General features: G+C 42.9%; 2 protein-coding genes across 2 annotated transcripts; both read left to right on the top strand.

Annotated features, from left to right (window-relative positions):
• Positions 1-1,647: 1,647 nt before the first annotated feature.
• On the top strand, positions 1,648-9,450 carry LOC144591678 (T-cell surface glycoprotein CD3 delta chain-like). Its single transcript, XM_078395720.1, has 5 exons — positions 1,648-1,666; positions 3,295-3,486; positions 3,825-3,947; positions 6,108-6,154; positions 8,092-9,450. Exons 1-5 carry the CDS (start codon positions 1,660-1,662, stop codon positions 8,152-8,154), a joined length of 432 nt encoding a protein of 143 aa, XP_078251846.1. The 5' UTR covers positions 1,648-1,659; the 3' UTR covers positions 8,155-9,450.
• An 883-nt stretch (positions 9,451-10,333) lies between these two features.
• LOC144591679 (T-cell surface glycoprotein CD3 delta chain-like) lies at positions 10,334-22,795 on the top strand. Its single transcript, XM_078395721.1, has 5 exons — positions 10,334-10,391; positions 17,082-17,273; positions 20,063-20,194; positions 21,259-21,302; positions 22,242-22,795. The coding sequence occupies exons 1-5, from the start codon at positions 10,334-10,336 to the stop codon at positions 22,299-22,301; spliced, it is 486 nt and encodes a 161-aa protein (XP_078251847.1). The 3' UTR covers positions 22,302-22,795.
• Positions 22,796-25,671: the final 2,876 nt, after the last annotated feature.

The raw sequence follows: 25,671 nt of genomic DNA, 5'->3' as shown, positions 1-25,671 counted from the left end.
TTTTTAATGAAGGCTGCCACATTTTGGTGCTGGGAAGGTTCCTTAATGCCTTTGCATGTTCAGTAGTGCATCTTAACGACAAGTTATCTCCTGTGCCAAAAGATGAACACTTGTACAGTATTGTTTTTTCTGTTTAGCCATCATGTTTTGCTTGCTTCATAGCTGGGGGAATCCAAGTGGCATTTAATTAAATAATTAATGGGATTTTTCTGAATCTTCAGTGATACATTTTTCTTTAGATCTTTTTCCATGAGAACTTCTTGTATTTCAAAAAAAGTGCTGGAGTAACTTATTGTATATCTGTCTATAATTAAATCCTTCATATGTGCATGATTCGGTAAATGTATGGAACAATTTCGGCCACATGTAACATCTTAGCATCTTCAGGGATTATATACTGAATAAATGTCAAATCTGAAGAATGTTTCATGTGTAGCTGCAGGGCTTTGCTTATCATTTATCATTGGCAGAGTGATTCTTAAGTTGCCAGGGCAACCCCTAACTTCATGCTTTACTTATCTGTGGCTCAACTTGCAGCTAATTTACCATTGAAACAGCTGCTTGTAGGAGGATCACATATCTGTCAAAATAAATTTCAAGATTGACTTGAGGTTTATATACTTGCATCACAAGAGTAAGAAAGGAGGGAAACTAAACTAAAGCTAAAAATAAACTAAAATAAAAGCTAAACTAAAACTATTCTTACAACACAAGAGCAAGAAAGGAGAGAAACTAGGCATTGTTCATTGCCTGCAAGGACTTTGGTCACATCCAAGGACATATCCTCACTTGATCTGCTCCTTGATATTAAGTTGTTTTCACTGCAATTGTTCATTAATCTTTTTTCATGTTTATAATTTACTTTTGCCCCAAAACCGATCAACTGCGCGTCTGCCTAGGAAGGGGTATCAGATTTCAAGTTAACTTCCTGGTTAGCAACATGAGCAAATAGAAGCATGGTCCACCATTCAATATGATCATGGCTGACCTGTCTCTGGACTCATCTCCTCTGGTGTGCCACTTCCTCAAAGGTCACATTTTGAAAATGTTTCTATTTCTACTTTTAAGTACACCCAATTATCTCATCATGTCAACACTCTAGAATAGAGAATTCCAGAGATTCACCACCCTCAGTGAGAGGTTCCTGTGCACATCTGTTTTAAACGACTGCTCCCTAATTTTGTTCATTCTTTTGAAGTAAGGAAAAGATGAATCAAACCATATCTCAACCGCACTCACGAGGCCCATTTGCATTGTGGGTTACACAGTTCAGGGACATGTACACAGTGTACCTGGTTATGAAATTAAGAGGCAATGAGCAGAGCAAAAGCTCATGACAACTCTAATTGCTTGGAGAATACTGCAGTTATATGATCCAAACACTGAATACAATCATGGTATATACTGGGATTTGCTGGTTGCTTGAATCGCGTGAGCGTGTGAGTGTGTGTGAGTGTGTGTGTGCGTGTGCGTGTGTGCGTGTGAGTGCGCGTGTGTGCGTGTGTGTGCGCGTGTGCGTGCATGCGTGTGTGTGCGTGTGTGTGTATGTGTATATCTGCCGCCTTTACTGTCAGCTTTTGCATATAATTGTAAACTGAAATTCATGCTGCCCTGGTGACTATTTTCCCAATTTCTTTCTATTTAGGGTTTTCTCAAGAAATGGTTGGTAAGCCGTTGCTTTTTATTATTGGGGTTTATACGTTACTTTGTGACTTGAAAAGCAAGAAACTGAAGGTTAGGATTTGTTAGATTTTCCACAGTTTTTAATTGGGTTTTCAATGAAAACCTTATTGCATAGATAAAAGAACAAGTGGGTAATTTCTTACTCCACCTTTGCAGTAACATCAAGCTGCCCAGATCTCTGCTATTTCTTTGTTTGCCTCTTCCCTTTGCAATTGCTTTGATTTTGCCAGTCATAGATTAAGTCAAGTCAAGTCAATTTTATTTGTATAGCACATTTAAAAACAACCCACGTTGACCAAAGTGCTGTACATCAGTTCAGGTACTAAGAAACGAACATACAATGGCACACAAACATAACAGCACATACATAAACAGTTCACAGCGCCCCCTCAGAGGGCCTCAAACGCTAGGGAGTAGAAATAGGTTTTGAGCCTGGACTTAAAGGAGTCGATGGAGGGGGCAGTTCTGACGGGGAGAGGGATGCTGTTCCACAGTCTAGGAGCTGCAACCGCAAAAGCGCGGTCACCCCTGAGATTAAGGTGTAAAGATAATTCCTAGCACTGAAAACTTGGTTCACTGAACCTCCACTTAAATTGCAAAAGAATGTGACCTAGAAAGTGAATCAAGTTTCCAAACTTCGGAGATCCTGATAGTTTGCTTACATGTCTCTCCTCGACTGCCAACACACATAGAGTAAAAACACAAAATGCTGGAGTAATTCAATGGGACAGGCAGCATCTCTGCAGAAAAGAAATGGGTGACGTTTCGGGTCGAGGTGCTTTTCCAGCCTGAAACCCGACCCGAAACCTCACCCATTCCTTCTCTCCAGAAATGCTGCCTGTCCAGCTGAGTTACTCCAGCATTTTGTGTCTATCGTGTGCTGGTGTGAACCATTATCTGCAGTTCCTTCCCACACATAGAGTATAGATCAGCAGTCGAGAATAAACAGATAAACAACTGAACAGATTAATAAAATATCGTGAAGACAAATAAAATACTACAAAGAGCAGTCCAGAGCTGAGTGCCCAAAGTTTCGTATGTCAATTTGAGTTCAGGGTTTAAAATTCTGGAAATGCTAATCTTGTCTCAGGCAGATGACAAGGGCTCCCTCTTCTTTAAGGACATTAGCGATCCAGTTATAATTTTCTGACGCCTTGGCTATTTTCAAGATTATTTTACCTTTCAATTACAAATCATCAAATTTAAGAAAGCAATTCTAGAAAACTATGGATAGACACAAAAAGCTGGATAACTCAGTGGGTCAGAAAAGGAATAGGTGACGTTTCGGGTCGAGAACGTTTCTGTTCTTTGGACTGAGAGTGAGGGGCACAGAAAACTATGCTGGGGTGTGAACTTGCAAGTTTTTCTCATGTTAAACTGTTGCCAAGCATCACCCATGTGGGAAGACCCATTCCTTTATCTCTCCCTTCTTGGCTTCTTTTCCACATCAGCATTCTGTTCTCAGCTTGACACTAGCTAAGGAGACAAAGCTGAGTGCAAACTAGCTGAATGCTAGTTGGGAATCAGGCTTTGAATTCCATCAGGGAGCTCACCTCCCAGTCAGCAGCACTGTCAGAGTGCTGCTCAGCTCCTGTGCTTCGTCCCCCTCAGTGATCAAGGAAGAGTCTGGTGGCATCATAATGGAGTGTCCAACTGTTGGAGAATGGGAGAAGGACGGAGTGATCTATGCAGGGAAAACGCACAATGGTAATATGAAACTGATAAAGCTCTCGGACACCGATACTGGAGAATATACCTGCGCCGATGGCCAAAAGAGATCGACTGCTTTCGTGTTTGTCAAACGTAAGTGGATCTTTTCTATGTAACACTTGAAGAGATGTGATAACTAGAGTTGGGCATGATGTTAGTGTTGCTCTTTGTTATATTGCTGTCCCTAACTTACTTGACCCCGAGTTCCTCATTGGAACCATTGCCAAATTGGGTTGGGAGCAAAAGAGGTGGTGGACTATTTGAATATCAGGGCTGTGTTCTCCAATTCAGCACTGGCTGAACATAAGAAGGTGGTCAGCTGCAGCACCACAATGAGTGCACAAAACAGGGACAATAGATGTTAAAAAGATTATATTCTGTTAAATATAAAATAAAATGTTGGTACGTTTTTGTCCTACCTTTGTTTTCAGTTTGTAAGAATTGTGTGCAACTGGATGCCAACACGATCTCTGGAATTGTGATTGGAGACCTTATTGCTACTATCTTTATCGGTGTGGCAATCTACTGTGTGGCCTCTTCGAAGGGGCGAAAAGGTTACCATTTATTTTATTAGTTCTCACCACACCTGTACTGATTGTCTCATCCTCTACTTCTACTAACTATAAGGCCATTGTGTACTTGGCCGACCCTTTGGCCTTGAGCCAGGTTGGGTCGATTCACGGCCCATTACAAACATGTTCATATCCCAGCAATTGGCATTGGAGATCCCATACGAGATCATTGGAACTTGAATTTGCAACTTTCTGAGTGAAAAGCAACTGAACCATGATACACTAACAATTGAATACTGTGCTGCCCTTAGGAAAATAAAAGATCTCTTGTGAGAGGTTCAATTAACCTCCAGACACCAGAACATTTTGGGGAAGGGAATTTTAGATTCCCACTATGCCTTGTGGAAAAAGTGCTTCTTGATTTCCCTCCCAAAAGGTCTGGCTATTTTCAAAGACATACAGCAACTCCTTGCACCAGATTGCTCCATCAGTAGATGGAAAGAAAAGGAAAACACAAAAGTGCTGGAGTAACTCAACGGGTTAGGCAGCATCTCTGAAAGACATGTGTAGACATTGTTTTGGGTCGGGACCCATCCACAGATTAATTGTAGCAAGCGGGAGGAAGTTGGAAAGTAGGTGTGGGTGGGACAAAGTCTGGCAAGTGATAGGTGGATAGCGGTTTAGATTGGCAGATCGGTGGATAACGGCCACAGTTTCTCCCACTCCACACAATAGAGTTTGCTCATTCGCTTTAAAGATCTCATTTAAGTCATGCCTCAAGATAATATAAGGCAGTACAGGCTCATGCTTTCCCTGTATTCCAAACCTTTGAACAATGTTGTCCTGATGATTTTTCATTGCTCGGTGCTGGAGCCAATATATGAAGTATGGCCTTCAGGCCTCCAGGTCTGAACTGAGCTCTCTCCAATTGCCTTGTTGAGATAAAGGCCCAACATTCCATTTGATTTCCTCATTACAAGTATGCTGTCGAGTAAGATGATTTCTCAGTAAATAATCTACTGCCCCTTATCTTTGAATACATCACATTTTTCAAAATGGCAGCAGCACAGACACACACTTTGATAACAGGGTGCCATAAAAAAGTAAGGTATCTAGCCTTAATGACAATCGTCCAGTGGCTCAGACATCCACCATCATGAAGTGCTTTGATAGACTGATGATGGCACATATTAGCTCCAGCCTCCCAGCCAGCCTTGATCGGCTGCAGTTTGTTTAACGTTGCAACAGGTCCACAGCAGGTGCCATCTACCTGGCCCTAAACACATCTCTGGAACACTTAGATAACAAGAACTCCTATGTATCGACTACTATGTATCGACTATAGCTCTTCCTTCAACACCATAATCCTATCCAAACTTATCTCCAAAATCCTGGATCTAGGAGTCAGGTCTCCAAGGTCCCCACCAGTGAGGATAGGAGACAATAATTAGACCTCCACAATAATTCTAAACATGGACCCACGCAAGGATGCATTCTCAGTACCTTACTATACTCCCCATACTCTCATGGCTAAACTAGGCACTAATTCTATCACAAACAATGACGAGACAGTGTCCAGGAAGGAGATGGAGAACTTAGAGATATGGTTTCAGGACAATAACCGCTCCCTGAATGTCAGCAAGACAAAGGAGCTAGTTATTGACTTCAGGAAGCATACATGCTCCAATCAGCCATCAATGGTGTGGAAGTTAAATGGTTGAGAACTTCAAGTTGCTTGGCATTAATATTACCAATGATCTTTCATGGACCAAGCACATTGATGCGACAGCCTAGAAATCTCAGCAATATCTTTACTTCCTGAAGAGACTGAAGAAATTTGTCATGTTTCAGCAGCTTCTTCCCCTCTGTTATTTGAACAGGCCATCCATATGTTGGGGTGCTGTCCGATTCATCGCTAGCCTATTGAGGACATTAGACTTTTGTCAATGGAACTGAGGCCCTGCAATGCTGGGAAATATATTCTGCACTCTGTGTTTTCCCTTTTTCTCTATCTATTGTACTTGAGTTTGACTTGATTTATGTATGATTAATCCAATCTGTTTGGATAGCATGCAAAACAAAGCTTTTCTCTGTACCTTGGTACATATGACAATGTTCAAACCTAGCTCTTACAGAAATGGTATTGGTCGTGCCTTAGATAATACCAAGTTTCTTATTCCTTTCCTTGTCCTTTTCTTCTAGCTTCTGACAAGCAGCACCTTGTTCCCCATAACAATGATCTGTATCAGGTAAGGATAGTCAACAGTTATCAACTACAGTAATGCCTTAATTATGAGTGGGTTTTGGGCTTTGATCAAGTCATTAATGTGGAGCATCACGCAAATGAATGTGTGGAGTTTGCATGTTCTTCTTGCAACCAAGTGAGTTTCCCCTGGGTGTTGCAGTTTCATGTAATTTGCCCCTGGTGTTGGCAAGAGGTACAAAAATCAGTGGGGGTGTTGATGGGAATATGCGAGAGATCAGGTTACAGTGAACTAGGAGAAACCAAATCATGTAAGCTGACGGTAGAGAACAAAGTTTTGCTCTCTTATTGGCTGAGAAAGGATGACTTGACCCACCTTAGGAGCCAATCCAGGGTATGCCGAATGATCTGCTGGAGTCATACAGTGTAGAAACAGGCCCTTCAGCTCAACTTGCCCATGTTGACCAAGATGCCCCATCTATGCGAGTTGTACCTTCCTGAGTTTGGCTGCTGTCCCTGTAAACCTTTCCTATCTATCTATCTGTTCAAATGTTGTTATAGTATCTGCCTCACCTACCTCAATATTGGCAAAAGCTTCAAATATTTGTCATGTACACACTGGATATTTCCACGTAACCAGCAGGACTGCAGTTTTACAACATGCTCCAGTTGTTGAAGTGGGAAGAGGATACTTGGTCCTAGACCTCTGCCGAGTGTGTCCATAAAGAGATGTACAGGAGATTGACACAAAAAGTTGGAGTAACTCAGAAGGTCTCGTCCCAAAATGTCACTCATTCCTTCTCTCCAGAGATGCTGTCTGTCCCGCTGAGTTACTCCCACTTTTTGTGTCTATCTTCGGTTTAACCCAGCATGGGCAGTTCCATCTTACACAAGGGATGTACAGGGATGGACATGGTAGCTGTCCTTCCTGAAGGAGATCATTTTATCTATCCTGCTCTGGGATGAGAGAAATATAGATATCTCAGTGCAAAGAGCTGAGAGTGTGATTTCATCCTGACTAATTTCATAACCCAGATCCCGTGCCGTGAATAAGATTTTGTAGAAATTAATGAAGCATCAAGATTTATAGCAGAAAGAGGGCAGTAATCGGCTTGGGAGTTCTCATGCCAACCAAAAGCAAGTTCATTTCGATTAAAACTACTTTCCAGTTCTTGGTCATTGGCTTTATAAGCCATGATTCTTCAAGGATTCATCCAGGTGCCTCCTGTGTTCTGTGAGAGTTTCCCCTCTCCACTACTCTTTCAGACCGCAAATACTAGACTCTACCCCACTTGCCCCATCACTGTCTTTCGGGTGAAGAATTTTCATCAGCCCTTAGTCCTTCCGCTAATTGACCAACTGTCTAAACCCTTATTCTATAGTTATTCATCTCCCTTCGGAGAAGCTCCTGTTGATTCTTTCCAGCTCTTTCATACATTTTATAATGCGTCAAAAAGAGTCCATTCAGCACAACTGCTCCATCACTCTGACTAATGCGCATATCCCTTGAGGAGCCATTGCCTCCTCTGGGGGTATGGGGAGAAGGCAGGAACGGGGTACTGATTGTGAATGATCAGCCATGATCACATTGAATGGCGGTGCTGGCTCGAAGGGCCGAATGGCCTACTCCTGCACCTATTGTCTATTGTCTATTGCCACCCAACACTGCCACCCCTCTCCAAGCCTGGCACCCAGATCTCCCTTGTTCTGGATCTCCTTCAGTTCCCCTTGTTCTGGATCTCCTTCAGGTCCCCTTGTTCCAAAGAGAATAAGCCAAGCCCAGCCAGAACATAACTGACAACTAGAACGTCCTCAGAATTCCTTTCCGCAGCCCCTCACATGCTTTCACAACCTTCTCCTGCAGTGGCAACCACAACTGCAAGGGGCAACCGGGGTTTCTCTGCCTGACACATGGGAGAAATAAGGCAGTGGGTAGTCACATATTTATTATTTGGATGTTAATACTATCTTGGTATTTTCTAGGATCTTGGGAATCGTAGAGGGAGCTCTGAATACAGCCAGCTTGCTCCACGCCTGAAAATATAAAAAAGCGCACAGCTGTGATTCAACACCTTTCCGCCGAGCATCTTCTGTTATCCCGTGCTTCTTTATTTTGCTTTTTTATTGATGGAGCCGCTTTTCTAAGTAGCTATTTTGCAAATAAAAGTTTTAAAAAAAAATGTTATTCCAGATGGCAAGGATGTACTTTAGCATCTGTCATGCTCGCTGGTCACAAAGGTCCCAGTCATGTGGACACCATGTGCTCCCTCTCCAGGGGCAGGTACCTCGATCATAAGCTGAATCCCAGAGGGACAGGCACTCAAGATTTATGGACCCTTACCTGGACCATCAATGTTTGGTCTTGGAGCGCTCCAATTTTGTTTGTTTCTTGACAGACCCATTATCACCACCCAATCCCACCCTCACATCAGTTGCCCAAAGATCAGGAGAGTTTGACAGATGGTAAGGAGCAGTTCCTACAAGTACACAGAGGGATAGAGTCATAGAGTCTTACAGCGTGGAAACAGGCCCTTCGGCCCAACTTGCCCACAAAGGCCAACATGTCCCATCTACACTAGTCCCACCATATCTCTCTAAACCTGTCCTATCCAAGTACCTGTCTAAATGTTTCTTAAACATTGCAATAGTACCTGCCTCAACTACCTCCTCTGGCAGCTTGTTCCATACACCTATCAACCTTTGTGTGAAATAGTTCCCATTAAATCTTTCCCCCCTCACCTTAAACCTATGTTCTCTGCTTTTCGATACTCCCACTCTGGGCAAGAGACTCTGTGCATCTACCCGATCTATTCCTCATGTTTTTGTCCATGATTTTGGGATGGGGAAGCGGAACACAGAATCTTCGGAAATTGCAAGCATTCCAAAAAGCCGTGAACTTGGTAAACATCTCTTGTGTTACCTTGCTCTGTGCACCATTCTCCACTCCGGTTTCCTAATGTGAAATTCTTGATCGGGGACACTCACTCTCCACGAGATGTCAAAACCAATCTCCACCATGTGCCTGAGTGTCAAATGGGTGGAGAATGTGTGAAAACAGCTCAAACAGCAACAACTCCAATATCTCCCACCCTTCCCTTCACTTTTTCCCCCTCACTTTTTCCCCCTCACTTTCCTGTGCCCCATCCGAATTTACACCCATATCTCCCCTTCCCTCTCCCCCTCACCACTCCCTTTCTACCTGTAATCCTTCCAATGGCTTCACGCCTCTTCTATATCTCACACTTTTTGGCTTTTCGTCACTGGCCTGTCTAACCATCGTCACTGTTTTTCTGCAATCAGTTTTGAATTTGTAATTTGATTGATAACTATGAAATAAATGATCTGTGGGTTCCAAGTGGTGTGAACATGTCCCTGCTGTTTGTAATAAAACCGGAATTCAGGATGTATCATCAGTTTTCAGAGTGCACACCAGTACACACAAAAACCCTAGAAGATAAATATATTCTGCATACAAATGACTAACTCCTTTATCAGCCTGTAACACACTCACCAGTGTCTCGATTGTAAGTATAAAGCATCCAAAGCCTTTTGTTACATTTCAGCCTGTAAATTGCATCCAGGTATTGATTATCCTGCATGTAAACCCTTGGATTATGTTGCAACTCACTGCAAGGTGCAACCAACCCCCACATTAGGAGCGGGGAGATTGAAATTTTTCAATAACACAAAGCACAAAACACAAAGCATCAGCACAATTGCTAATAAATGCGAGACAAAACTAAAGTAAAACTCGACGCATAAATTCTGTCAGAGGGAATTTTGCTCCATAGCTCATATTCAGGTTGTGACTTGTAATTCTGCAACGGAGAATTTCTGTTACCCAAATAGCCGTATCGTAAGGATTATTTAAATCTTTTTCCTGTTACATAAACTTCCCGAATCTCTCAACTAGATTTCAGTCTTTAACTCACTACAAATTATCCAACTCTAATAGAATGGCAAGCAGGTCGGGATATTTGTAAACTATGAGATTGTGCAAATAACTCGCTGAATTATGAAGCACTTCCTCATACTGACTGAAATATAAGATGCATGGTATTTTGTAAGGATAGGCCTTAGTGCCACATGGTCCATTTGAAGAAGTGTACCCTCAGCTACAAATGTGCTTCCTGCCATCGGCAACATTCCTTGTGACTCAATGAGTGAGAATGCATCTAATAACACATGAGTTAACAGTGTATATTGATAACTGCTGCATGTACTGATGCTGGCTAGAGGTAACAAAGATGCAAACGAAAGCATACAACAGGAAGAGGAAGGAGGTAATGTAATGTGGGCACCTAGAATCGCAAGCAGTTGGCTGTGTGTGGGAGGTGTAACTCTTATCAGATATTGGGACGTGGTGACTGCTGAGATATCACAATCTCTTCAGTCTTGTACATCTGTCAAAGCTTACATACTTCTCCAGCTGCCAGCCAGCATCATCAGAGACCCGACCCACATCTCCCTGGCCACACACTCATTTCACTCCAACCATGGGGAAGAAGATACAGGAACCCAAAAACTGAAACATCTGGAAAAGGAATAGCTTCTTCCCTACAGCCAAAAGGCTGTTAAACACTACAACCTTCAAATAAGCTCTGAACTATATAGACTTGGGGGCATTGGTTTTGTCTTTTTGCACTATTACTATTTGTTTGTTTTATGTGTGCCAATGTATGTATGCATAAATATATATATATATATATATATATATATATATATATATATATATACACACACACACATGTACACACACACACATGTACACACACACACACACACAGAACTTTTTTTCATTTATTATATTGTTTACAGAGTGCTATGTTTATATATTCTGTTGTGCTGCTGCAAGTAAGAATTTCCGGGAATACAATTGGCAAGAATCAAAAAGATTTATGAAAGAGAAGTTATTTTTCATAGAATCATCGGTCCATTAAGTCTGTCTTTACTTTTGGTTGTGGAGAGGAGATCAATTAAATAAACCTGTAGATGAAATATATTGGGATTTTTGAAAACCATTACCATGAGATTCATAAAATAAGCCACCGATCCATGATTACAGCCCTTCTCTCCCTCATACTGACTGAAATATCAAGTTGATGGTGCTTTGTGAAATAGACTTGAGGTACAGTAGGTTTATTGTGCAAAACTAGGATCATGGAATTAGGGTAATACATTAGCATGGGTTGATTCAAGGCAAAAACAAAGCAACAAATGACAAGGTCAATAATCCCAAGAATTTAGAAAAATGGGAGGCGATTTCTGGAGAACATGAGGAGAGGCTTTCCTTGGCTGCGAAATACAGAACCATTGATCATAGAACCAGGGGTCACAGCTTAAGGATAAGGGGGAAGTCTTTTAGGACCGAGATGAGAAAACATTTCTTCACACAGAGAGTGGTGAGTCTGTGGAATTCTCTGCCACAGAAGGTAGTTGAGGCCAGTTCATTGGCTATATTTAAGAGGGAGTTAGATGTGGCCCTTGTGGCTAAAGGGATCAGGGGGTATGGAGAGAAGGCAGGTACAGGTTACTGAGCTGGATGATCAGCCATGATCATATTGAAAGGCGGTGCAGGCTCGAAGGGCCGAATGGCCTACTCCTGCACCTATTTTCTATGTTTCTATGAAACAGAAATCATCAGAATCAGAATTTGTCTCAGAATAAAGGGTTATCCCTTGACAATTCAGGATTTGTTTCAAGGCTTCCGAAAGTCTGGAATGCTTTTAAGAAAATGCTGAACAATTGATAAATTCGATGAGAATTTTTTGAATAAAAAGTGAGGGAGCAGAGCAGATGTCCACAGTCATTGAGCATTGCGCATGTGACAAATAAACGGGATCAGAGCATTGATCTCACTGGATGTCAGCACGGACTTGCAGGCCTTTCAACGGCCTCTTGCTGCCCTTACCTTGCACTTTCTTAGAAGCAATTAAAATAGTTAATTGTGAGTTCTGGATCGTTTAGGTAGAATTCAATGAGAATTTACCGCTAACAAACTGCACAGATGCTGCTCTAATAATTAGTTGCCACCAGTCGTGCAAATTTAAATGCAATCAGCGGATAACCGCGTTCAGGCATGTTAAATGCCGAGAGTAAAAGTTAAATGCCGAGAGTAAAAGAAGGGACTTGCTTTGTACTGAACGTAGTGTCAGAAGTTTCCCCATGACAGATACCTGAGTCCTGATTCCAGGCTGACAGTCCAGTGTGGTTCTAAGGTTGTCCTTTAGTTTCTTAGCTTAGAGAGGCAGCATGGAAGCAGGCCCATCAGCCCACCGAGTCCACACTGACAACTGATCGCCCATTCATCCCCCCAGAGAGGCAACCAGAACTGCACATAATGCTCCAAATGTGGCTGAACCAGTTATCTAAAGCTGCAACATAACTTCCTGACTCTTATACTCAATGCTCTGACTAATCAAGGCAAGCATGCCAGGCACCCATTTGCACCCATCCCACTTTACCATCGACTCCCTACACACCAGGGACGATTTTATACCAGCAAATTAACATGCAGACCCGCACACCCGCACATCTTTGCGATGTGGTTGGAAACCTATGTGGTCACAGGGAGAACATGCAAACTCTGCACAGACAGCACCCGAGGGCAGGATTGGACCCAGGTCTCTGGCGCTGTGCGGCAGCAGCTCTACCTGCTGCACCACTGTGCCACCGTGTCATCTCCTTTTGGAGGCACTCGCTCTTTGCTGTACCAGTAATCTGACTTCACTACATTGCAGTCCGCACACTAACCCCAACTATGAACTTTTATGAACTGTCTTTGGTTGCACTAATGTCTTTGGGCTTTCTTTATCATATCATCATATCATATATATACAGCCGGAAACAGGCCTTTTCGGCCCTCCAAGTCCGTGCCGCCCAGCGATCCCCGTACATTAACACTATCCTACACCCACTAGGGACAATTTTTACATTTACATTTACCCAGACAATTAACCCTCATAGGATGACACCAGCATTGTGGTTATTGAGCTATTGAATTTTTGTTCATTATATACCATCTGTATGTATTGTGTTTACAGGCCTATTATACTGTTGCAGGTAAGAATTTCATTGTTCCGTCGTCGGTACATTATACAATTAGACACTCTTGACACTTTTAGTTCAAAAGATTAAATGATTCCATCACCTTATTTAAAGAAAGAGTTGGAAATTCTCCCCCACTTTCTTGACAATAATTATTCCTCAACGAGCATTGTGTTCCAAAAAAATCCCTCGTCATTGTCGCACGAATGTTCTTGGGACTTTGTTGTACAGAGATTGGCTGCTGCTTTTCTCACATCATGTCTATATATTTGCTTTGTATTTCATTGACTCTGGGACCTCCAGCGGTCATGACAGAACTGGATTATAAATCTTTCATTAGCATCTAACTTTTCATTATATTGACAATTTATTTATTCGAAATGTAGACTTGAACTCATTCACTTCTTTTCGCGAAGGAGGGTGTGACTTGCTGCTTTTAAATATATTTATCAGAGAAACAAACCACTGATAAGAACAGCTCATGGCTGATTGGTTGATAAAGTCAGTTAGCGCTCACGTATCAGCCTCTAATCTCCACCTTCGTCTTCCAACGCGGCCACCAAGCGAGGTCCTTTCACCCGCCTTCAGATAAACCCAGCTCGTTACCAGCCGGGCATCCCGGAGAGAAAGGGTTAATCTATTGCTTACATGCCAACTTTCAATGAAAAGCGATGGTTCAATCTTTCTGAAGTGAGCTTATTTTGACATTTGAAGTTGTTTCGTCACCTTTAAATATTCTTTAATGATTTTGCTGTGCTGAATATTTCATGCATTGAAGCACAGACTCTCTTCTGATGTCCCTCACTGATGGTATTACACATCTTGAATGAACGGTGCCGAAGAACATTATCCCTTCTACCTTGGTTGCTGGTTTGCCTTTCTCTTTTAACCACTTTGATTGTGCTGCTCAGCTGCTCTGCATGATCTTCACATAATTCATTCTGTGCTCCCATAACTTTACGGGATGTTATGTTAACATTATGGTGTAAAAGTCACAAATAGGCAGCTAAATGATATTCAATACTCCCGTACTGTACAGAAATTTCAAAGAGCAACCTTGTATTTTGTTTGGTGTTACAACTGAAATATGATCTAATCATCAAACGATCATGACAGTGAAATGTTCGTTATATTCACACAGTACATGTAAGGTAACTAAACTAGATGTCAGATACGCTGCACCATTGCTTCACAGTCACCATCGTATTGTCCCAAACACTTAAGAAGTTAAGGATTTCCGAGTAGAAGACCATCTAGCTCCTGGATCAAAAGGTCATAAGTAATAGGTGCAGAATTAGGTCATACGGTCCATCAAGTCTACTCCACCATTCAATCATGGCTGATCTATCTCTCCCTCCTAAACCAATTCTCCTGCCTTCTCCCCATAACCCCTGACACACGTACAAATCAAGAATCTATCTATCTCTGACTTAAAAATATCCATTGACTTGGCCTCCACAGCCTTCTGTGGCAAAGAATTCCACAGATTCACCACCCTCGAACCAAAGAAATTCCTTCGCATCTCCTTCCTAAAGGAAGGTCCTTTAATCCTGAGGCTGTGACCTCTAGTCCTAGACTCTCCCACTAGTGGAAACATCCTCTCCACATCCACTCTATCCAAGCCTGTTGCCCCTTTCATTAAGGTATAACAGGAACATGGTGCAATTCCATATGCCTCTCTTTTCCTCAGCCCTTGATTTTAAATGCTACAATTAAATTAATCTTAGTTTAATATTAATGTCTAACCAGCACCGATAGTCATTTATACACTTTCTGAATTCCAGGAAAATCTGTCTTCCATTCTAGCAAGTTAACCGTTAGACTCGATATTGTTCTGGTAATCTACGTACTGGTCTATTGAACGGCGATATCTGTTCACCATGGTGTATTATCCAGGAATGAAGATAGTACACTGAGTATAAGCTAACTGGACATTTGCACAGTGGAGTCTAAATTCCCCCATGTTACAGTTCCCCCAATATTTGGACCAATATCTCATTACACTATTTTGTTATTTTTTGTACTATCCTACACCAGTCTTTATAATCTATTTGGACCTGACCGTTTTTGGACCTCACCATTTAGAAAAATGGCAATTCTATACAACAAAAACTATCATTTATTTGCCGTTTGAAATTCATTTGCAAGTAATTCATGCAACCGTTTAAGATTAGTAATTGCTTTTCATAATCACGTTAGTTCTTTCTTCACTGCTTTAAATGCCACTTTGTTTATACAATTGTATTTCTATCCTGCAATAGATTGTTAATAGTTCATAAACAGTCCATAAATTGATGACGTTCTAACCCAGTCAAATCCTGCCCATTTGATCTCTCATTACTGCTTAGCCCGCTCAATAAATTGTCTTCAATTCCATTCGTTTAAATTTTGGCTCACAATCTCTTATCAAAAGACTTCTAGAAGTGTACATAAACCACATGCGTTGGCATTACCTGACCACCAGTCCAGTTACCTCTGCAAAATGTTTAGTCAATGTCCTCTAACAGAGCAGATATCCATGCTGGTCCATTCCCACACTTCAGTGTCTCACTCCTTTATCAAAGGCTCCAGTAATTTCTCATCAATTAATTTGTGTAAATAGGTACGCAATTGCTTGGATTTTCTCCCCTGCCGTTCTCAAATAGTGAAATAAAATGTGCAGATTTTCAGCAGTTGTGCCAAAGAAAAGTTGAGTAGGGAGTGGGATGTCGTGGGGGAGGAAATGGCACGGGAGATGGAAATATGGGTGTCAATTGAATACTTTCTTCACCAATTGGTATAAAACCTTAAGGGGTGGAACATGTGGCATCCCTACCCAGCTAAAACATTGATTTGAAAGATGGTCACAATGTTCTCATGGAGATAGTGCAAAGTATATGCTATTCACTCAAGGTTGTGAATTGTGTGTCACACCTTACCCGTGACTCATTTTCTATTTCTGTTATTTTCAGGGATCAGCGAGGCAAACATAAGTAAGTGATATTTTCACTGTCATCAAGAGCGACTTAAATTTTGAGGAGATGCTATTCGAGCCAAACCTGCTTTCAAGAGGGAGCAGACAATGTTTTCATAATTACATGGCAGAGTATAGATTATTTACCACTGATCAGAGTTTGAGTGGTAAAGCTCAAAAAGGAATGAATCCTTTTCACAAGCATTAGATGTGTAGCTCTGATTGCCACCCAACAAGACCAGTGGACCACTGGACGGGCATCAATAATGTCCTTTGGCATGGAGGTACAGATACCCAAATGGAAATGTGATTGGGGATTAGTGTACAAATGTGGTTGGATATTTCCACAAATGCTTCATGATCCAACGTTATTTGTACAGATTAAGGGAAGATGTATTGGACTGACTGTAGCTGTGGACTATGAATCAGTGGCATTGGTGGGTTCAAAAGCCTATTCCATTAGCAGGGTTCCAACCACTATGATGGATGGAGCATGGATGGCTGGAGCTCATGAAGCAAGGAGTTGTTCAGCTCCCCTTCCTATGGAGCATGGATGGCGAGAGCTCATGAAGCAAGGAGTTGTTCAACTCCTCTTCCTTTACTTCGGATACAAATCTCTTGAATTTCTTACTGGCTTGAAGCACAAGGACACATTGATTGCATCTCATGGCCTTGCGTTTCAGACCACCTATTGTGCCACGAGAGACCCTTGCTCTTTCACTTGCCGATTTGATGATCAGTCTCAGGCTGGGTCCTGTGTGGGGTGGGTGAGGAGGGAGGAGGTTGGCAGAGGAGGTTGATTAGTTGTGGAAAAGGAATGAAAAACCGGAGCCCAGAGAAATAATTGTTGCCATGTTAGTCACCATGTTTCCTACATTAAGACAGTGACCACATTGGCAGTGTGCTGCGTTTTGAGGCTCGATGAGGTGATGAAAGGTGCTGTAGAAATGCAACTCATTCTGTCCTTTCTTAGGGATCATACCCAGTGGATCAACACTCCAACTCCAGTGCAGTAGCAATGCGAATGTAACAATCACGTCCGATTACAGCGGAGGCCTCAGGGAACTGTCCTCCTCCTTACTAATGATACAGAAAGTCACTGATGCAGACACAGCGACATACGGCTGCACTGGTTCCACAGATAAGACCTTCGTCTTCATCAAAGGTAAGTTACAAGTTAAAAAGTCTCTTTATTTCGTTTAGTTTAGTTTAGAGATACATCGTGGAAACAGGCCTTTCAACCCATCCAACAATCACCCTGTACACTAGTTCTAACCGACACACCAGGGACAATTTACAGAAGCCAATTAACCTGCAAACCTGCACGTCTTTGGAGTGTGGGAGGAAACCGGAGCACCCGGAGAAAACCCACACGGTCACAGGGAGACTGTACAAACTCCTTACAGACGGCCCCCGTAGTCAGATTCAAACCCAGGTCTCTGGCGCTGTAAGGCAGCACCTCTTCCACTGCACCACTGTGCCGATCCCTTCTGCCTTTCTACAGTGTCGGCCACATGGTGGTCATGCTACCTGACTGGTAACATAGGAGCCTAGACTATCAAACCACAGGAGTACAGGAATTTACATGAGAGTAACTTATGAGAATAATTTATAATATACATAATATAATATACAAAATTCTAAAATTAAAAACTATGGATTAAGAAAACAAATGCTATTTAAAGCGATGAGCTTGCAGCCGCTGGAATGTTATAAAAACCCACCTAGTTCATCTATACCCTTCAGAAACAGAAGGGTATAAATGAAACAGTCACAGGATGCTGGTTTACAAAATAAAACCAAAGTGCTGGAGTAACTCAGTGGGTCACGGAGCATCTCTGAAGGACATGGATAAGTGACATTTCGGGTCAGGAACTTTCTGGAAGATAAGAAAACTCACTGTTCTCACAATACACTCCAGACCACAGCTGTGCGTTAGGCTTCTAACTGACCTCTAATTCAACAAGATGCTGGATTCAATGCCATTAAGGACAGCCAATGATTGTTGAACCAGTTAACCAACAAATGTTATGAATGCCTTTCAATGGAGTGGACCAGTTGACCCCTCAGGATTGTGTTGGGTCTGTGGAAAAATGATCTAATCAGTCCCACTCCCTGTTGTCAAACACTTTGTTTGAGGCAGACTGCACAAGCAATAAAACTGCTATTAGTCGTACTGACACTAAAAGGCTTGTTTGCGTACGAAGGAACTGCAGATGCTGGTTTAAACCGAAGATAGACACAAAAAGCTGGAGTAACCCAACGGGACTGGCAGCATCTCTGGAGAGAAGGAATGGGTGACATTTCGGATCGAGACCCTTCTTCAGATAAAATCACCACTTCTTCTTTTCCCCTTGGGTATTGACAAATGAAACTCATGATAAATGTTCCAGTTTTTGTCCGGTGCCACGTTCCAATGTGTTGAATTAGCCGAGCTCAACCTGGGTAACAGCGAGGTGGCATATAACAGTGAGTTACACGGCACCTCAGTGCCACAGAGTCAGCCAAGGATTAACCTCAGTGAGGGTCAGCAACCTCGAATGAAGAACATAGAACATGGAACAGTACAGCACAGGAACAGGCCCTTCGGCCCGCACCGTCTGTGCCCAACATGATGCCACGTTAAACTAATCCCTTCTGTCTGCACATGCTTCATATTCCATCATTCCCTGCATTTCCATCTGCCCAGATTAAAGCCTCTTTAATGCCACTTTCATATCTATTTCCACTACCACCCTGGCAGTGTGTTCCAGGTACCTATCGCTCTCTGTGTAAAAAAACTTGTCTGCACATCTCCTTTAAACTTTACCCCTCTGACCTTAAAGCTCTCTAGTATTTAACATTTCTTCGCTGGGAAAAAAGAACCCTCCTGTCTACCCTATCAATGCCTCTCATACTTTTTACAAACTTCCATCAGGTCTCCCCTCAGCTGCCAAAGCTCCAGAAAAGACAATGCAAGTTTGTCTAACCTCTCCTTACACTGTAGCTAATACCCTCTAATCCAGACAGCATTCGGCGAACCTCTTTGCATCGTCTCCAAATCCCCCACATCCTTCCTGTAATGGTGCGACTAGAATTGCACATAATGCTCCAAATGCGGCCTAACCAAAGTTATCTGAAGCTGCAACATGACTTCCTGACTCTTAGACTCAATGCACTGACTAATAGAGGCAAGCATAACATACATGTTCTTTAACACTCTACCTACTCATGTTCCTACTTTCTGAAAGCTCTGGACTTGAATTTCATCAATGCCATTAAGGGTCCTCTTTTTACCAATTGTTTTCAACATGTTCTGGGAGCCTTGGTGAGATTCCGTACCTCTGGGGGACAAAGAGAGAACATATAGTGATTTGCCTTCAGCTTGTTGTGGCATCCATTTATTTTCACTGGTTTAACATATGTTTTGAAGAGTAAAGATAGTTGAGTTTGGAGATATAGCGCGGAAACAGGCCCTTCAGCCCATTGAGTCCACGCCGACCAGCGATCCCCGTACACTAGCACTATCCTACGCACTAGGGACAATTTACAATTTTGCTGAAACCAATTAACCTACAAACCTGTACGTCTTTAGAGTGTGGGAAGAAACCGGAGCACCCGGAGAAAACCCACGCGGTCATGGGGAGAACTTACAAAGTCCATACAGACAGCACCCGTGGAGAGGATCGAACCTGGTTCTCTGGCACTGTAAACAGGGGTGCAGTGCTGCCGGAGATCACCGGAGCGCCGCTCCGGCACCTCTGTAAATAAAAGCCTAAATAAACAGCGGGGAATTTTAACTAGTGCGTAATTTAACAGCGGCCGCTCCGGCAACAGTGACAGCTCCGGCACCTAAACAATTAGCACTGCAACACTGACTGTAAAGCAGCAACTCTACGGCTGCTCCACCATTCCACCCTTAGATTTAGACTTCTGTTTAGTCTTTCATCTACTCTGTTCACTCCTTTTTTTCAGCTTGTCGGAATTGTGTGGAAGTTGATTCAGGGACCATGGCGGGGCTTGTGATTGGAGATCTGCTCGCCACATTTCTCATCGGTGTGGCCGTTTATTGTGTTTCCACCCCACGCAAAGACAGGATTCATCGAGGTAGGACAGGCCAGTTTTTTGTCTGGCTGTTTGACACAGTAACTCTTAATTAAATGGTGATAAGAAGCCGCTGCACCTTGAAACTCTGACGTTCATTGTTTGACCAAGGAGATTAACAACCTCAAGTAAATGTTATTCTACATTGTGGTTGCTATTGCTGGTGAGATGCTGGGTGCAGATATAATGTCTAAAGACAGGAATGGGACTCCATGGTAATATTACTGCAAAGGTATTGATATTGATTTTTTTTACATCGAATGAAAAACTTTATTTGTACAATCTTTAGTAAAAACATTCCACGCATGAGTAAGATCAAGCCGTACACAAGTACCAAGGGTCGTGCAAAGAGAGAAATAACCAGAGTGCAAAATATGGTGCCCTAGTGTTACAGAGAAAGTGAATATATGTTTTTATAAAAGTGTAATGGCCACAATGACGTAGGTTGTAAGATTTGGTGGTATGTGCTTTCAAACCTTTGTATCTTCTGCTCAATGGGATAAGAGCGAAATAAGGAGGTAGTAAGTGAAATATAGATGGAGTCAATGGCGGGGGCAGGTGGGGGGCTGGTTTGATTGATGGACTGGGCTGCATCCACAACTCTCTGTGGTCTTAAGCAGAGCTGCTGCCAAAACAAATGGTGATGCAACTGTAGATCCATGTCTGGTTTAACTGTTGCGCATCCGGTCCATAATCCAGATCGGGTTTTGTACTGCGTTGTCCTAGTACTGGCGTGGTTAGTCACCAGACTATCGTGGGAGTTGGGGGTGACAGTAGCCAGCATCTGTACTGCTAGTGATTTGCTAATAAATAATTTATATACAAAGACGTGAGTGACTCTGAATATATACTCTCACAAACAGCAACTCGATAGGATGTTGTCTATGATGCATCGATAGAAATTAGTAAGAGACATGTTGAATTTCCTTCATCCCCTGAGGGGGTTGGGGCATTGGTGAGCCTTCTTTGCTGTTACATCAATGGAGTTGAAGCATTGTCACAGTTATGTTGTAGAAATGAAGGACATTTTATTCTTGTTCATGACTGTTTTCTCTCCTTCTGTGCAGGTGTTGATCGACAGGCACTGATTCCGAATGATGCACTTTACTCAGTAAGTAATGGACGTGGTGTGAAATATCTCACGCATATATATGCCTGTGATGCCGCTTAATGTCAAGGCTGGCAATCAGTGAGCAATAAAGCCAATGAGGAGAATAAGCATGAAGGGCAATCCAAATCAACTCTTGAATGGCCCAGGAAGTAAGCTGGGTGGAATTGTCAAAGACTAGAGGTCATCTATATACTAAAACTCTCGTTTGTTTGTTTATTTGTGATCGAACTACAGCCAAAATGGTACACGATAGCTTGACAATTTTAGGCCCACCTTACTCACTGTTGTCACTTTAATGGTAAAGCAAGTCATTTTATTGAAACCGGTCTTATATTTTTAAAGTTATTCACATTTTAAAGTTTCAATCTATCTCCTAGGGAGGGAGGGAGGTGGGGGGGGAGGGAAGGAGGGGGGAGGAGGGTAGATAAGGGGGGTTGAGGGGGAAGTGGGGAGGGGGAGGGGATGAAGTGGGGTAGGAGAGGGTGCTGCACCAATGCAGGACAGGTTTGGGCCCAACGGGTCCACTTGGTCTAGTAGCTTTTAAAGTCAGAGTTTAGTTTAGTTTAGTTTAGAGATACAGCGCATAAACAGGCCCTTCGACCCACAGAGTCCATGCTGACCTGCGATCCCCGCTCATTAACACTATTCTACACACACTAGGAACAATTTTACACATACACCAAGCCAATTAACCTGCATACCTGTGTGTCTTTGGAGGGAAAGTTTAAAGGAGATGTGCGGGGCATGTTTTTCGCACAGTGGGTGGTGAGTGTATAACATGGCCTGCCAGGAGTAGTGGTGGAATCAGATAGAGTGGTGACATTTAAGAGGCTTTTGAATGGGCAGATGGAAATTCAGAGAATGGAGGCATTGGAAGATGATATATGACTCAGATTCCAGAATTGCATTTGCTAATAACCGCATCTCTTTTGGTTCCAGGGAATCAGACAAGGCGACAGAGAGGAATACAACAAACTGAAGTATAAGAGCAAGGAATAAGTTCATTGCTGTTTCATCAAAAAGACTATTCTTCGATCTGTTCCATACTGCAATTTCAATTTTTAATAGCATGTTTTTAAATAATTAGTATCTGATTCCTGGCGAGATGGTGTTTAGGAGCAGATGTTAGCAGATTTAATAAAAAGGGAAAATGCTGGAAGTACTCAAAAGGTGTGGCTGCAATTTCGGACAGTACCAGAGTTCACATTTCAGGCAGATTTGCATTTCAAAGATAGACACAAAGTGCTGGTGTAACTCAATGGGTCAGGAACCATCTCCGGAGAAAAAGGATGGGTGGCTTTTTGGGTTGGGACCCATCTTCAGACTAGGGCGGCACGGTGGCGCAGCGGTAGAGTTGCTGCCTTACAGCGAATGCAGCGCCGGAGACTCAGGTTCGATCCTGACCTCGGGTGCTGTACTGTACGGAGTTTGTACGTTCTCCCCGTGACCTGCATGGGTTTTCTCCCCGAGATCTTCGGTTTCCTCCCACACTCCAAAGATGTACAGGTTTGTAGGTTAATTGGCTGGGCAAATGTAAAAATTGTCCCTAGTGGGTGTAGGATAGTGTTAATGTGCGGGGATCGCTGGGCGGCATGGACCCGGTGGACCGAAGGGCCTGTTTCTGCGCTGTATCTCTAACAAAAAAAGAAAGTAGGGGGTGGGGGGATGTGGAGGGTGGGGGGATGGGTGCGGTGAAGAGCTGGAGGCGAGAAAAGACCAGGATTCATCAGGCCCAGCCACAAATTATCTCAGGCAGGGCATTGCCTGGTAGGTCCATTATTGGTCAGGGAAGGTGCGATCTCAAGAGAAACATTGCTTTTGTGGCCATGATGTTTGTATCAGAGAACAAGGATAAGAATTGTGCCTTTGCCACGGAACAGGGAAGATTGCGGGATAGTGATAGAGATTGATAGTGGGAAATGGAGAGAATATTTGCGATCGTTTCTAAGGCAGGATTAATTAATGGTGAAAGGTGCAAGGGGGGTGGTAAATAGGACATACAAAAAGAAAAAGATAGGTCCTTTGTGGATGGCAACAACATAATCTTCGCTAATAGCAGCTACTTTTTTAAAAAAAGGGAGCAGAATTAAAATTATCGAGATAAATTTTAAGACTGGGAGGATGTAAAATGCTAATAAAAGAATTTCCTTTCCTGATGAATATTTCCAGCAATTTAAGTTTTTATTTCAGACATCTTGGATCAGCGTTATTTTGCTTTGTATTTGACCACACACAATAAACTGCTTTTACCTGTATATCTCATCAGTATTTCCAGAGGTAGAGGACTCAATCTAAACCACTGTGCACTCTTCACTGTTCCGCTGTTTTACCCCTGGTTGATGTCAGGCAGTGTTGGTAAAACTCACTGGTATCCTCATTGACGCAACTGAATGGCATTTGAAATCACAGGTGGGCTTCCTCTGAACAGATCACACCCCCAAAAGAACAGACCGCACAATATGGATAGGTGATGTTTCGTGTTGGGAAGCCAACTTTGAAGAAGTTCTCCTCTCTCCATGTTCCCCAGAGATGCTGATTGACCCATTGAGCAACTCCAGCACTTTGTGTCCTTTTTTGTAAACCAGCGCCTGCAGTTTCTCGTTTCTACGTCAGGACAAAGGGAGAGAGTTGGCCTTTACGCACTGAACAGGAAAAACCTGTTTGATGATTTTTATTGTGTGAGGATAAGAAACCTAAGGAAATGGAAGTCATAAATGTTTACACTTGTTATACTATTGCAAGAATGAACAGGGAACGATAGCACAAAAAGTAAGGAAATTTGTTTTTGGTAGATTATTTCTTTGTTGTAACAATGCTTCTTGGCAATAAATCTTATACCGTTGGAAAGCCTGTTTATTTCCCTTTTAAATGGTGCCACATTTGTAAGGAACATGCATCTGTGGGATGAGCAGCAGAGCTGAGTATATGGGTTGCGCCCATGAAAAATTTGCCAAATCTCTGCCAATGCCAAACAGCTTATTCTGCCATTGACTCTTGTTCGGTGTTGTTTGGTGGATTGGATGATTGAAGTCTGAAGAAACAAGACATATTGGCAATTTAACAATTTATTCATTTAATAAACAGGAGCCACAGTAGCGTGTGGAAGAACCATACACAGCCATACACAGCCTGGCACCTCCTCCTCATGCTGGTCACCAGCCTGGTCACACACTGTTGTGGGATGGCATCCCATTCTTGTCAGCACCTGGGGGTACCAGAAGCTCAAAACAAGAGTCAATAGCAACAGCAGAATAAGCTGTTTGGCATTGGCAGAGAAGATTTGGCAAATTTTTCATGGGCGCAACCCATATACTCAGCTCTGCTGCTCATCCCCATACCCCCCTGACTCCGCTATCCTTAAGAGCTCTATCCAGCTCTCGTTCCTTCCTCTCGCCTCTCTCTCCCAGCTTTCTCCCCACAGATGCTGCCTGGCCGACTGAGTTTTTCCAGCACCTTTTGACTTGGATGTGATTCTGTTGCCGGGTGTTTGTGTCCACTTCCACGGCACTCACTCCTTTAAATTAGGACAGAATCAATATCTACACGCATAACACGGGAAACTAGGGGGGGGGGAGGCAAATGGCAAGGAGTTGACTTTGGGACAATGCAGTTCCAACACGATTACATGTACATATTTCTCTTCAAAGAACAAAAGAAATAAAAGATCCTGATGCTGTAATCAGACCGAACAGATGTTCAGAAAGAAATGCTGGAGAGAGGCCCGAGGGGAGGTGGAGGGGAGGGAGCGTGGGCTGAGTACAACGGCACTGAGGAGGATGAGGGGCAAAGGGATAGAGAGACTGAGGGCAAGAAGGCAGTGGGAGATTGCAAAGGTAGGGAGAGGGGTTTGGGACAACAGGATGAGCAGAGAAAGGGAGACTCCATTTCTTTCAATGTCTTTGCAGTCAACGTCTCTGCAACTTGTCATAAACGTCCCGTTGTCCACCTTTGATCGGCTGAAAGACACAAAGATCAAATCAAAACAGGGAATCAACTTTCTGAAGAACATTTTAGATAAACAGCGATAGGAAAACGTGGCAGCAAGCACAGTGTGGCGATGGCTGAACAGAGGGAAGAGGGAAGAAAAAGGGGGAGGTTTCAGGAATGAAAGGGAAAGGTGAGGGGAGGAGCTAGGAAAAGCGAGGAGTGAATGGGAAGGAGGGGAGGGAAAAATGGGGGGGGGGGGTGTAAGAAGTTAAGGAAGTTATCCCAAGAGAGATTGGGAAAGATGGGAGGGAGAGTGAAGGATAGGGAGGGAGAGGTGGAGGAGAGGGAAGGTACGGTAGGGAGGGAAAAACTGACAGGAAGGCAGATAAGGGAGAGCAAAAGGCAGAGTGGTGCTCACAGAATATTTCAACATAAAAGAGGC

Source organism: Rhinoraja longicauda, unplaced genomic scaffold (genome assembly GCF_053455715.1).
Source record: "Rhinoraja longicauda isolate Sanriku21f unplaced genomic scaffold, sRhiLon1.1 Scf001435, whole genome shotgun sequence".
NCBI lineage: Eukaryota > Metazoa > Chordata > Chondrichthyes > Rajiformes > Arhynchobatidae > Rhinoraja > Rhinoraja longicauda.
The sequence above is the reverse complement of the archived record's forward strand: the minus strand, read 5'-3'. Positions and strand labels throughout refer to the sequence as shown.

Bases quoted from the DNA above. Each gene is read 5' to 3' on its own strand.
- LOC144591678 (XM_078395720.1), top strand. The intron at 3,487-3,824 runs GTAAGTGGATCT...CTTTGTTTTCAG, and splicing joins TGCTTTCGTGTTTGTCAAAC to TTTGTAAGAATTGTGTGCAA. The intron at 6,155-8,091 runs GTAAGGATAGTC...GGTATTTTCTAG, and splicing joins ATAACAATGATCTGTATCAG to GATCTTGGGAATCGTAGAGG.
- LOC144591679 (XM_078395721.1), top strand. From the start codon at position 10,334: ATGCTGGCTAGAGGTAACAAAGATGCAAACGAAAGCATACAACAGGAA. The intron at 17,274-20,062 runs GTAAGTTACAAG...CCTTTTTTTCAG, and splicing joins GACCTTCGTCTTCATCAAAG to CTTGTCGGAATTGTGTGGAA. The intron at 21,303-22,241 runs GTAAGTAATGGA...TTTTGGTTCCAG, and splicing joins CGAATGATGCACTTTACTCA to GGAATCAGACAAGGCGACAG.